The sequence below is a fragment of the Chrysemys picta genome, chromosome 17 (assembly GCF_011386835.1).
Source record: "Chrysemys picta bellii isolate R12L10 chromosome 17, ASM1138683v2, whole genome shotgun sequence".
Classification (NCBI taxonomy): Eukaryota; Metazoa; Chordata; order Testudines; family Emydidae; genus Chrysemys; species Chrysemys picta.
The window spans coordinates 3,933,447-3,947,184 of NC_088807.1; the positions used below are offsets into that span (position 1 = coordinate 3,933,447).

The following is a 13,738-nucleotide window of genomic DNA, read 5'->3' on the forward strand; positions in this document are numbered from 1 at the left end:
ACCTGTTTACCCTGTCACTCTGCTCCAGATCCTGTTTGGGAGCTCCTTACCCGTCTGTGCGCTCTGCCCCGGGGCCTGCTGCTGGGGTGTGTGTGTGTGGGGGGGGGGGGGGGCATGGAGGAATTGTTTTTCAGGGTGGGGCCAGGGTCAGAAGAAGATTGAGGAAGCGCGTTAATTACGGATCGGTCACTCGGCAATAATAGAGAAACAAAAGAACTTTTTAATGACAGGCTGTGTCCCCAGCACCTGAGCGAATAGCACCGTGGCTGATCCCTGCTTTGAGGAGTAGCTTTGGCCCCCAAAGAGCCATGATCATGAGAAACGGCTAGCAGCAAAAGGGGACCCCAGCTGCCAGCAGCGACTAGAGTGACCAGACAGCAAGTGTGAAAAATCGGCACGGGGGTGGGGGGTAATAGGAGCCTATATACGAAAAAGACCCCAAAATTGGGACTGTCCCTATAAAATCGGGACATCTGGTCACCCTAGCAGCAACACCTGAGAAGAGCAGTTTCCTCCCGCTCCCGCGCGAGGGGGTGGCAAAGATTAATTAGGCCAAGAGTCCTTTATGCAGCCCTGGGGGGAACAGAGCCCCCCCCCCCTGAGATTTCTACCCCCTAAAGAGGGTTTTCCCACCTGGTGTGGAACACAGTCCTCCACCAGGTATGGGGTGGATGGGGGGCGTGGCTAGAGCTCCCTGCACTGTGGCTATTCCCTGCCCCCCAGGGCCCATAGGGGGCAGAGAGTCATTCAGAGCAGCCCCAAGGTTGCTCCATCCCTTTTGATACCCGGGACCGGTTTGCTGCCTTCCTAAACTGCGTCAGGCAGATCTCAGAGACCGGGGCCCCTGCGCCCCATTCCTGCCGCCAAGCACAGGGATGCGGGAGTGGGGGACTGAACAGGGCCCAGGGTACATCCTGGTGGACCAGTCCCCGGGGAATCTCCCTGCATTGGCATTGGGGGATGGATCCACGCAGCAGGAGTCCTCCGGGCAGCGGGAGGGTCTTGGGGGCGGGAAGTGAGTGAGGACGGGAGGATCAGAGCTGCGCCCCGCTCCGCCGGGCCACCCACCGCGCAAAGCCGCCCCCATGTCTAGCGTCACGCAGCTCCGGGAGCTGCAGCAGGACAGTCCGGAGAGGGGCGGGCGGCCCAGCTCGCGCCGTGCTCAGGCGTCCTTGCGGGGTGCGAAGCGGCCGGTGGGGGCGGCCGCGGGGCTGGGCCCCTCCAGCCGCAGCCGCAGGGTGTTCCCGATGATCAGCTTCTCCAGCACCAGGGAGCCCAGGAACCAGAAGAGGGCGTACTCCAGCGTCACCAGCCCCATGAGGTGGTAGCGGAAGTGGCTGTAGTCCCAGGGGCAGGCGTCGAACCGGCGCAGGAGGTAGCCAGTGGCGAACTCCCACAGGTAGATCCAGAGGGTGTAACACACGCAGCGGCTGAGCAGGGGGCAGCGACCCCGCAGCACCAGGTACATCCGCTCCAGCACCAGGCTGGACGTGCCATAGATGAACAGGGCCCAGACGCTGGTGACGCCCTGGAACTTCCAGTCCCGCTCGGCCACGAAGGCCCAGGTGGCCGTGAACATCACCTCGCAGAAGTAGCCGTGGATGGCGTAGATGTACCAGCGCGTCAGGGGGCTCAGGGGCTCAGCCCGGCCACCCATGGCACGGGATCTGTGGGCAGTGGCACATGGGGGGGGCGCATTAGTGGGGTGGCACCGCTGGAAAAGGCAATAGAGGGACGTACGGGGTGGAGGGGCTCGGATCCTAGGGAACCTACACAGAGCTGGAGTGCTCCAGAGACAGTGAGTGGGAGCAAGGAGTTAGAGCGGGGACGGGGGGGGGTGAGGCGCGTTCAGGACTCCTGGGTTCCATTCCCAACTCTGAGAAGGGAGAGGGTCCTAATGGTTAGAGCAGAGGGCTTGAAAGCCAGAACTCCTGGGTTCTATCCCTAGCTCTGGGAGGGGAGTGGGGTCTAGTGGTTAGAGCAGGGGGGCTGGGAACAGGACTCCTGGGTTCTATCCCCAGCTTTGGGAGGGGAGTGGGGTCTAGTGGTTAGAGCAGGAGGGCTGGGAGCCAGGACTCCTGGGTTCTCTTCTCCACTCCAGGAGGGGAGGGGGGTTTCGTGATGACAAGTGAGGGGACGGGGGTTCTGTTCCCGGTTGTAGGAAGGGAATAGGATGGGGTGTCAGCACTCCCAGGCCTGGGAAGGGAGTGGGGCCTAGTAGTTAGAGCTGATAACCTCATCATCTGGATTCCTAGGTTCAATTCTCAGCTCCGCCACTGACACCCTGGGCATGTCCCTTCCATGTACCCTGCCTCAGTTTCCCCAGCGGTAAAAGGAGGGCAGCAGCACCGTGCTATCGCTGTGCCGAGTCTGGGTTAGCCGCCTTGGCAAAGCGCCCTGGGTGGCTGGCGCTAGAGCCTGCCATGCTGCTTCCAGCCTCGCCCGTCTTCCACGCCGCTCTTAGCAGGCCCGTTCGGCCGCGCGCAGTCTCAGGCTGCTAGCAAAAGTGCGGGGGGGGGGGGAGGGGGGGGAGGGGGAGAGCAGGGAAGCAGTTGCAAGCAAAATGCATTTGGAGCAAGGGAAGGGTTAAAGCAACGCCCCAGCTTGGCAGCTGTGTGGGCAGGTACCAGGGCCGTGCCAACCTCAGCAGGGGGTTAGCTTGGGGTAGGGATGTGGGTGATGCTTCCTGGGGGTACCCGAGCTTGCAAGGCACTTCGCTACCCGCTGGCATCACCAAGAGGAAGCTGAGGTCAGTCCTCCACCACTACCAGCGTCTGCCACACAAGCTCTGCCTTCCGGCTTTGCTCTCCCTTTGCGGGTTCACCGTCGGCAAATGCCAAACCCCGCCCCCCACTCCCAAGTCCTCCGGGCACCTCCTTACATCGCCCAGCTCCTGGTCCACTCACCAAATTCCCAACTCTCAAGGCGCAGGACACCCCCGGCGTATCTGTTCCGCCTTGGACCACGGCTCCGCTCCACCCCCGGCACTTAGATTTGCTTGTAGAGAAAGCGAGGATCCGTTTATTCACCAAAGATCAGGCAGCCAGCAGAAGGACTGGAAACAAAGGGGAAACACAGAAAGAAAAAAAATAAATAAATCACAACACGCATCCTAGACCTCGCCTACCCTATGATCTAGACATCAGCTGCCCCGAAGGGCTCGTCCGCACCTGAAACACTACAGCTGCGCCGCTGCCGTGTAGACACAATTGACGCTGGAATTCTTAGCGCTGTCTACACCAGGGCTTAGGTCGGCTTAACTAGATCACTTGGGGGGGGTGTATTTTTCACACCCCTGAGCGCCACAGCTGGCTCGATGTACTTTTCTCACGTAGACCAGCCCATCCACACGTCCGCTGCGTGACCCAGACGGACTCCGAGGGCATGGCTACACTTGCACGTGTAGAGCACTTTGAGTTAAACCAGCCTTTGCAGAGCGCAGTAGGGAAAGCGCTGCAGTCTGTCCACGCGGACAGCTGCAAGCGCGCTGGCGTGGCCACATTAGCAGCTCTTGCAATGGCCACAGAGAGCAGTGCATTGTGGTAGCTATCCCAGCATGCAAGTGGCTGCAACGTGCTTTTCAAGTGGGGGCGTGTGTGGAACGTGACAGGAAGTGTGTTGTGTGTATGTGGGGGGAAGAGAGAGAGAGTGGGTTTGTGGGGGGCTGAGAGCAGGTCTTGTAAGTTCAGACAGCAGCAGACCTCCCCCCCCCGCCTCTCTTTCTCTCTCTCACACACAGCATTCCACAGTAATGGGTGCTTTGTCTCCGAGCAGATAAGCGGCCGGCTGTCAGAAACGGAGCTTTCAAAGGGCATTTCCACATTCCTGCAGCAATTCCAAAACAATGACAAGAGTGGCCACTTGCCTTAAGGGGATTATGGGACCTTTCCGGAGGCTGATCAGAGCGCAGTAATGCAACACCTCGTCCACACTGACACCCGTGCGTCGTAGCCAAGGCGCATCAAACGTTATTCCACCCGCCGAGGTGGAGTACCAGCAGCGCTGTAGCCCCGGAGTCAGAGCGCTCTACGTGCCTTGCCAGCGTGGACGGGGAGTGGGCTAGGGTGCCCGGGGCTGCTTTAATGCGCTGCAACTCGCAAGTGTAGCCAAGCCCTGAATCTTTCCCCGGCGGAGGGCAAGGGGGTGGGGAGCGCTTGTCTCGTGAATGGAGGATCACCGCCACGCGTGGCTCTGGCCACGCCCCTGATCCGCCCCCTACGGGGCATGGGGGGCAGAGAATAGCCACACACAGCGCAGTGTGCTCCGGCCAGGCCCCTGCTCCGCTCCAGCCACTGTGGCCTTTATTACCCCTTCCACACCAGCCTGGGGGACTGCTGAGGGCCTGTTCCCACCCCACCGCAGGGCCGAGGTGGGGTCTGAGCAGGAATCAGGCCCATTGACTTCAACCAGCAGCGAGAGAGAGCAGAGGAGCAAAAACGGGATCTTCCCCCATCCCCTGTCCACGAGGCACATCCCCAGCGGGGCTGGCCCCGGCACCACCTTATACAATAACAAAACCTCCAGACGTGGCTTATTGCTTAACTGCCTGGAACCTGAAGCCAACTCCAATTGTTGCCAGGCGGGCGGATCTGCCCGAGCGACCAGGTGACTCACGGTGCCCAGCATCCCGTAACGACACCCGATTAGCTGCTAATCTCGGGCGGCGGTGGCCAGGACGAGCCAAAAGAGACAGTCTTCGCCCCCAGCAAAATCCTGAGGGGGGTTGTGTTTTAATTACCTGAGAGGCAGCAGGGGAAAAACCAGTTCCTCCAACAGGTGCCAAAGGAGATCATGGCATTTAAAGGTCGGATCGGCGAGTCTGACTCCTGGGTCACCTCTTGATGTGAAGCCATCAAGAGAAGGAAAATCCATCACTGCCCTGGGGAGTTGGTTCCCTTGGTTAGTCCCCTGCGCGGTTAAAAATCGGTGCCCGGTTTCCAGTTTGAATTTGTCCAGATTTAAACTTATTATTCGGCCTTTCTCCTCTAGATTAAAAGATCCCGTTAGTACCTGGTATCTTCTTCCTGCGAAGATCTTAAACCAGTGGTTCTCCACCTATTGACCATTGTGGGCCGCCCATGCAGCTCTCTCTGTGTAACGTGGGCTGTGGCCACACAAGATACATACTGCCTTATGGCCCTGAGGATGTCCCATGGGCTGCAGCTGTGTTGATTGGGCTGCAAGCAGCCCGTGGGCCGAGAACCACGGTCTTAGGCACCGTGATCAAGTCACCTTGCCGGCTTCTTTCAGAGGGGACGTTTGCACCACACACGAAGTCCTGGCGCTGCCTCAGAGTTGAGCCCAAGCCCCTTTCCGTCCACAGTGCACACAGGACCCATGCCCTAGGACCCCGCTGGGGACGGTGGGGGTCAGAGCCCAGGTCCTGCTTAGACGCGGATCCAAGCCGTTATTTTGCACTGCGGACGCAAGCCGCTGCCCCGCGGTAGAAGGGCTGCGTAGCGCCATATGGACGCATTACAATGGCTGTGAGATCCCGGATCCAACGGCTGTAAACGCAGTGCGGACGCTCCCGAGTGGGCTTGGAAAACCCCACGCCCACAAGCCCGGGTCCCGCGGATCCAGGTTTACAATGCCGCGTAGACAGACCTCGATGAGCTCTTGAATATATCCATGGCACGCAGCGCCGCACAGTAGCCGCAGGGGTGGGAGGCAGCTCCAGATTTTCCGCTGGTCTCCTTTGCCTTTTGGTAGGACGGCCACAACTCCTTCCCCTTTGCCCGCATCTCCTTTACAAGACCGGAATAAACATGCAGTTATTCCATAGCTGGGCTTCCGCCATCCGATCTAGGACTTTCCTGGCCGAGTAGCGGTAGGTGGAGCCAGCCCTTCTGGTTGCAAAGGTGGGCTAGCGGGAAGAGTAGCGTATTCAAAACACGCTGGGGATTTAGGGGTGGGTGGGTTGAGGGGCTGTGAACTCTGGGCAGCAGCATCAGAGTTTTTCACACCGCTGAGCGACATGGTTAAGCTGACCTAAACGAATCATGGAGTCACAGCATCTTCCAAGCCGCTTTCCTCCCCAAAGGAGAAAGATTCCAGCGTCCAAATTCCATCCTGTCTTCTCAAAATCCCCAAGGCCTCTACAAAGGTCCACCGAGCATGCGTTTCTTCTGCACATCACAGCTTAAATCCTTGCACCGCTTCACCATCCACCAGCCGCCACGCTCTGCCCCAGAGGCGGAAGCATTTTGTTGAATCATGAGGCTTTGCGTCCTGGGCCCTCGCAGGACAGCCTGTTCATAAGGTCACCCGTCACCCCGAAATCTCCCAAGCCTGATCTCCGTCTGCAGGGGAACAGTCTGTGTTTTGTGTTGATCCAAATCCCACCTTTCCTCATTCGCGCTGCAGCATCGCTCCTCGTACCTAAGCTAAAAGATCCCCGCAGCGCCCAAAAATCCTGTGGGGTTTGCTCATCAAGTGGGTTCCGACCAGAACAATTGCAATGGGAAAGTGGGGACAGGGACTTGCTGAACCTGGGACATATGAAGGTGACAGCTTGGAGGTGCTGTTCGATCCAGCCTGCTGAGTCTAGGGGCAGATAAGGGGTCAGCTGATTGTCTGAGAGAACCGGGTCAATCTCTGTTAACGTGTGTGTGTTCGTCTGATTCTGGGGCTGGAGGCACCCAGCCCTGGGGAACCGAGCTCCTACAGGATTGCTCCATTGGGAGGGAACCTGCAGCAGGGAGAAGTAGAGCGCCGCATGAGGACACAAGTGACACGCAGTACATTGAGAGAAATACAGAACCCCGCCCAAAAAAGAGTAACCCTAATAAATGAGCATACCCCAAAGTAACGGGCAAAGCTGGTAACCGTTGTGTAGTATATCTTTATTGCTATTAGGTGTATTATGGTAACACCCAAGCGCCCCAGTCATAAGCCAGGCCCCCCACTGTGCCAGGCGCTGCACATTTTTATTGCTATTAGATATATTACGGTAGCGCCCAGGCACTCATCACGGCCCAGGTCCCTATGGTGCCAGGCGCTGTACGTTCACAGGACAAACGGTCCCTGCCCCAAGGAGAGGACAATCATTAGGTCTGGCTTATTGCTGGATACACGGTTCCAAACGGGAATTAAGCTGCGTCCAATGGGGATTAATTAACGTGGAATGAGATACCAGGAAAACTTACGGGTCTGGGTGCAAGGTAGCTTATCTTGGGAAAACTCAAGGGAATCCAAACTCACTTTCAAGGGCAGACTAGCCTTTAGCCGCAGTGTGGGCAATTTTTAGATGAAAACTGGATTTTTTCCCCACAAAGATCTGCCCTGGTTCAAACAGGAATTGCTTCGGGGAAGTACCCTGGCCTGGGTTAGACGTAGGCTGGGCAGAATTCCACTTTTATTTCTTGTATCATTTCAACAGATACTATTGGTGGGTATTTTAAAGGCTTTTTTCAATTGTTAATAATTTAAATGTTCACAGTTGTGGGAAATTATGGGGTGGGGGAAATCAGACAATGGGATGGGGGGCAGGAGGATAGTCCATCAATGGCCACCGTCGGAAGACAGGATACTGGGCTAGATGGATCTTTGGTCTGACCCAGTCTGGCCGTTCTTACGGTAGACTTATTTAATGACAGCAGAGGCTGAGATTCAAGAAGTTAAAAGCTTCACGAGCATTAAAACACCAGCTGTCAACGTCACATGCCCAAAATATACTGTTCTCACGCAGCATTCTTCTTTCTTTGCCATCCTGTCCATTTCGATTGTGATCGCTAGAAATATTTTTTCATTGGTTTGGGCACGTGCGGCGAAATCGACCTGCACTGATGTTTGCCAATAAAAAAAGGGAATCCTTCCACGCCTTGCTAGACATGAGGTCAGACCAGAGGATCACAGCCATTTCTCCTGGCCTTGGAAATTTTAACATACCAGCCAGCCTGAATTAAAGGCTTAACACCTTTTTATGTTTCATTATGGGTGGGGCATGCGGAGAGGATCAAAACGCCCCCCTCCCATCTCACAGCTGCCATAGGAGGTAGTTAAGTCTCATCAAACCCATTCTACTGATGGGGAAACTGAGGCACTGAGCAGGAAAGGGACTTATAATGGCTCAAAGAGGCAAGCTGCAAATTGAGAGAGTGTCAGAGGAAAGGGCCTATAGAAAGGCTGGGGGGCGGGAGGGGACTATTAGGAATCTCACATGGTCTAGCAAAACGTCTGAGCCGTACAGGAAACGTAACTCAAGGATCATTGATTTTGCTGTGATCTGAGCAGGAAAAAGGGTGTTAAAGGAGAGAAATCACATCATTGCAGGGTGCCTTCAGGAGCAGTCAAGCTGCTCCTATACGATGGCTGGGTGGGAGAAGCCCAGGGCTGGGAGCCAGGACTTCTGGGTTCTATCCCCAGCTCTACCTTGGACTCAGTAGGTGGCTCTGGGGAAGTCACGTCGCTGCTTTCTCTTTCTGCCTCAGTTTCCCCCTCTGTACATTACAGGTACTCCTTCCCCTCACCCCTGCTGGTAGGCCATGCTCATTAGCATCCGTGTAGCACTTTGGGGCTCCTTGATGGCAGGTGCCGGGAGGGCGGATTAACGCCAGCAGCTACACGGCCCTATGCGAACAAGGAGTTCAGTCAGTTCTCTCCATTCCAGGCTTTCTGTGCAGGCCACGCGGGACTGCAGGCTCCCGCCAGCTCAGCGTCGTTGCTTCGCTGGGTGCGATGCCTCGGGGGCCTCAAACTCCCAGCCCACATCTCACAGCAGGGGCAAGGAGGGAGCCCCATGCCCTGCCCTCCCGGATCCTGCCTCTGGGCGAGAGGGAAGCTCCGTCCTTTAGAGCCCTTTCAGCGCTTGTCTCCTCTGCTGAGGCAGCTGTCGAGGGGCCGGGTGGTGCCCACGCAGCAGGGGTCAGGACTCTCGGAGCTGGATTGAGAACCCTCCAATTCATCGCATGAGGAGCCATTGAAACCGCTGTCCGTCTGGGGCTGGATGGAAACCGTCACCCTCTAGAGGGGAACGGTCCCATCCCTCATTAGCCAGCCAGTCCTCTGCTCCAGGGTTGGGTCAGAACCAACAGCCTCTGGAGGGGAATGGCCCCATGTCTTATTCTGATCCCAGCCCAGACGAGCTCAGCTGCCTGGCTCTGAGAGTGGGGGAAGGTGCGGGGTGGCAAGGGATACCAAGGCCAGAATTTCTTAGGACATGGGCACAGAACAGGTGCCCCGAGAAAGTCCAGCCACCAGATTCAGATCCCCGAGCAAGGAACAGACACTTTGGAAGCAAGAGATCTCGCCACTGGTCCTTCACATTCAAGCATGTGCAGTAACGTCGCCAGCCCCACTGAGTCTGTTTGTCGGGCAGAGGGGAGGGTTGGGCACAGGTGAAAACCAGCCAAATCTCCCCTTCTGCCCCGCCTGGCATTCTCTGGCTTTCAAGACTTTTCTCTAGCCGCCTCTGATTCCAGGTACCTCAGTTTTGGAGGGGCGCTGAGCAGCCACCCCCTCCAGTGGGCGCCCTTGGGGGCTCAGGGCCCAAGATGGGCAGCCCAAATCACTGACCCGCACTGGGAAGCTTTGGCCCAAAGGAGCATCCAAGCTGGGGAGTGGATTTTCCCTTCTAACGTCCCTTTTCTCAGGGGACCTCGCAGCACTTTGCAAAGAGCCCCCGCCCCTCTGTGCCCCCTTAAGAACATAAGAACGGCTGTACTGGGTCAGACCAAAGGTCCATCTAGCCCAGTATCCTGTCTACCGACAGTGGCCAGTGCCAGGTGCCCCAGAGGGAGTGGACCAACAGGTAATGATCAAGTGATCTCTCTCCTGACATCCATCTCCACCCTCTGACAAACAGAGGCTAGGGACACCATTCCTTACCCATCCTGGCTAATAGCCATTAATGGACTTAACCACCATGAATTTATCCAGTTCTCTTTTAAACACTGTTATAGTCCTAGCCTTCACAACCTCCTTGGGCAAGGAGTTCCACAAGTTGACTGTGCGCTGTGTGAAGAAGAACTTCCTTGTATTTGTTTAAAATCTGATGCCTATTAATTTCATTCGGTGCCCCTAGTTCTTGTATTATGGGAATAAGTAAATAACTTTTCCTTATCCACTTTCTCCACATCACTCATGATTTTATAGACCTCTATCATATCCCCCCTTAGTCTCCGGTTTTCCAAGCTGAAGAGTCCTAGCCTCTTTAATCTCTCCTCATATGGGACCTGTTCCAACCCCCTAATCATTTTAGTTGCCCTTTTCTGAACCTTTTCTAGTGCCAGTATATCTTTTTTGAGATGAGGAGACCACATCTGTACGCAGTATTCGAGATGAGGGCGTACCATCGATTTATATAAGGGCAATAATATATTCTCAGTCTTATTCTCTATCCCCTTTTTAATGATCCCTAACATCCTGTTTGCTTTTTTGACCGCCTCTGCACACTGCGCGGACACCTTCAGAGAACTATCCACGATGACTCCAAGATCTTTTTCCTGACTTGTTGTAGCTAAATTAGGCCCCATCATATTGTATGTATAGTTGGGGTTATTTTTTCCAATGTGCATTACTTTACATTTATCCACATTAAATTTCATTTGCCATTTTGTTGCCCAATCACTTCGTTTTGTGAGATCTTTTGGAAGTTCATCACAGTCTGCTTTGGTCTTAACTATCTTGAGCAGTTTGGTATCATCTGCAAACTTTGCCACCTCACTGTTTACCCCTTTCTCCAGATCATTCATAAATAAGTTGAATAGGATTGGTCCAAGGACTGACCCTAGGGGAACACAACTAGTTACCCTTCCGGCTGGGAAGGCACAGCCCCTGCCCCTCGGTGCCCCCTTCCACCTGGCAGGGCACAGCCCCCTGCCCCTCGGCGCCCCCCTCTTCCACCTGGCAGGGCACAGCCCCCTGCCCCTCGGCGCCCCCCTCTTCCACCTGGCGGGGCACAGCCCCCCTGCCCCTCGGTGCCCAGCCCCCCTGCCCCTCGGTGCCCCCCCTTCCGCCTGGCGGCGCACAGCCCCCTGCCCCTCGGTGCCCAGCCCCCCCTGCCCCTCGGTGCCCCCCTCTTCCGCCTGGCGGGGCACAGCCCCCTGCCCCTCGGCGCCCCTCTCTTCCACCTGGCGGGGCACAGCCCCCTGCCCCCTCGGCGGCCCCCTCTTCCACCTGGCGGGGCACAGCCCCCTGCCCCTCGGCGCCCCCCTCTTCCACCTGGCGGGGCACAGCCCCCTGCCCCCTCGGCGCCCCTCTTCCACCTGGCAGGGCACAGCCCCCTGCCCCTCGGCGCCCCCCTCTTCCGCCTGGCGGGGCACAGCCCCCTGCCCCCTCGGCGCCCCTCTTCCACCTGGCAGGGCACAGCCCCCTGCCCCTCGGCGCCCCCCTCTTCCGCCTGGCGGGGCACAGCCCCCTGCCCCCTCGGCGCCCCTCTTCCACCTGGCGGGGCACAGCCCCCTGCCCCTCGGTGCCCCCCTCTTCCACCTGGCAGGGCACAGCCCCCTGCCCCTCGGTGCCCCCCTCTTCCGCCTGGCGGGGCACAGCCCCCTGCCCCCTCGGTGCCCCTCTTCCGATTGGCGAGGCACAGCCCCCTGCCCCTCGGTGCCCCCCTCTTCCGCCTGGCGGGGCACAGCCCCCTGCCCCTCGGTGCCCCCCCTTCCGCCTGGCGGGGCACAGCGCTGCTCACCGTGCCCGCTGGCTGGCGCGCGGGGCGGGGCGGGGGTCCGGCTCGGCTCCCTGCTCTGAACCTGCCGCTCACCTGTCAGCGCGCGCTTGCCGCTTTAAGAGACTCCACACCGGCCGGCTGACGTCATCGCTAAGCCCCGCCCAGGGCGTCCCCGCGCCCCGCCTCCGCCGCTATCTCGGGAGAAGCAGGGAGCGCGCGCGGGCGGGATCTGCGCCTGCGCCTGGCTCCCTGCTCAGCCCCGGCTCCCCCCTTTGTTTGCTCAGCCCTCCTTCCCAGCCCCCCCTTCCTTATCCCCCTTCCTCTTATCCCCCTTCTCAGCCCCCCTTCCTTATCCCCCTTCCTCTTATCCCCCTTCTCAGCCCCCCCTTCTTATCCCCCTTCCTCTTATCCCCCCTTCTCAGCCCCCCTTTCTTATCCCCCTTCTCAGCCCCCCTTCCTTATCCCCTCTTCCTCTTATCCCCCCTTCTCAGCCCCCCTTTCTTATCCCCCTTCTCAGCCCCCCTTCCTTATCCCCCTTCCTCTTATCCCCCTTCTCAGCCCCCCTTCTTATCCCCCTTCCTCTTATCCCCCCTTCTCAGCCCCCCTTTCTTATCCCCCTTCTCAGCCCCCCTTCCTTATCCCCCTTCCTCTTATCCCCCTTCTCAGCCCCCCTTCTTATCCCCCTTCCCAGCCCCCCTTTCTTATCCCCCCTTCCTCTTATCCCCCCTTCTCAGCCCCCCTTCTTATCCCCCTTCCTCTTATCCCCCCTTCTCAGCCCCCCCTTCTTATCCCCCTTCCTCTTATCCCCCCTTCTCAGCCCCCCCTTCTTATCCCCCTTCCTCTTATCCCCCTTCTCAGCCCCCCCTTCTTATCCCCCTTCCTCTTATCCCCCCTTCCTTATCATCCCCCTTCTCAGCCCCCCTTCTTATCCCCCTTCCTCTTATCCCCCCTTCTCAGCCCCCCTTTCTTATCCCCCTTCTCAGCCCCCCTTTCTTATCCCCCTTCTCAGCCCCCCTTTCTTATCCCCCTTCTTAGCCCCCCTTCCTCTTATCCCCCTTCTCAGCCCCCCTTTCTTATCCCCCTTCCTCTTATCCCCCCTTCTCAGCCCCCTTCCTCTTATCCCCCCTTCTCAGCCCCCCTTTCTCAGCCCCCCTTTCTTATCCCCTTCCTCTTATCCCCCCTTCTCAGCCCCCCTTTCTTATCCCCCATTCCTCTTATCCCCCCTTTCACTTATCCCCCTTCTTATCCCCCCTTTCACTTATCCCCCTTCTTAGCCCCCCTTCCTCTTAGCCCCCCTTCCCAGTCCCCCTTTCTTATCCCCTTTCCTCTTATCCCCCTTCTCAGCCCCCCTTTCTTATCCCCCTTCTCAGCCCCCCTTTCTTATCCCCCTTCCTCTTATCCCCCTTCCTCTTATCCCCCTTCCTCTTATCCCCCTTCCTCTTATCCCCCCTTCTCAGCCCCCCTTTCTTATCCCCCTTCCTCTTATCCCCCTTCTCAGCCCCCCCTTCTTATCCCCCCTTCTTATCCCCCCTTCTTATCCCCCTTCCTCTTATCCCCCCTTCCTTATCATCCCCCTTCTCAGCCCCCTTCTTATCCCCCTTCCTCTTATCCCCCCTTCTCAGCCCCCCTTCCTTATCCCCCTTCCTCTTATCCCCCTTCTCAGCCCCCCCTTCTTATCCCCCTTCCTCTTATCCCCCCTTCTCAGCCCCCCTTTCTTATCCCCCTTCTCAGCCCCCCTTCCTTATCCCCTCTTCCTCTTATCCCCCCTTCTCAGCCCCCCTTTCTTATCCCCCTTCTCAGCCCCCCTTTCTTATCCCCCTTCCTCTTATCCCCCTTCGCAGCCCCCCCTTCTTATCCCCCTTCCTCTTATCCCCCCTTCTCAGCCCCCCTTTCTTATCCCCCTTCTCAGCCCCCCTTCCTTATCCCCCTTCCTCTTATCCCCCTTCTCAGCCCCCCTTCTTATCCCCCTTCCTCTTATCCCCCTTCCCAGCCCCCCTTTCTTATCCCCCTTCCTCTTATCCCCCCTTCCCAGCCCCCCTTTCTTATCCCCCTTCCTCTTATCCCCCCTTCTCAGCCCCCCTTCTTATCCCCCTTCCTCTTATCCCCCCTTCTCAGCCCCCCCTTCTT

At 57.8% G+C, this 13,738-nt stretch overlaps 1 protein-coding gene across 3 annotated transcripts; it reads right to left on the minus strand.

Annotated features, from left to right (window-relative positions):
• Nucleotides 1–202: 202 nt before the first annotated feature.
• On the minus strand, nt 203–11,776 carry LOC101946590 (transmembrane protein 229B-like). Of its 3 annotated transcripts, none has more exons than XM_065571395.1 (3): nt 11,705–11,776; nt 2,907–3,055; nt 203–1,667 (listed from the first exon to the last, which is right to left on the minus strand). In XM_065571395.1, exon 3 carries the CDS (start codon nt 1,655–1,657, stop codon nt 1,163–1,165), a length of 495 nt encoding a protein of 164 aa, XP_065427467.1. In that variant the 5' UTR covers nt 1,658–1,667; nt 2,907–3,055; nt 11,705–11,776; the 3' UTR covers nt 203–1,162. The 3 variants fall into 3 exon arrangements, with proteins under 3 accessions (XP_065427467.1, XP_065427465.1, XP_065427466.1); XM_065571393.1 differs by having other exon boundaries at nt 11,633–11,745; XM_065571394.1 differs by lacking the exon at nt 11,705–11,776 and adding an exon at nt 4,739–8,646.
• Nucleotides 11,777–13,738: the final 1,962 nt, after the last annotated feature.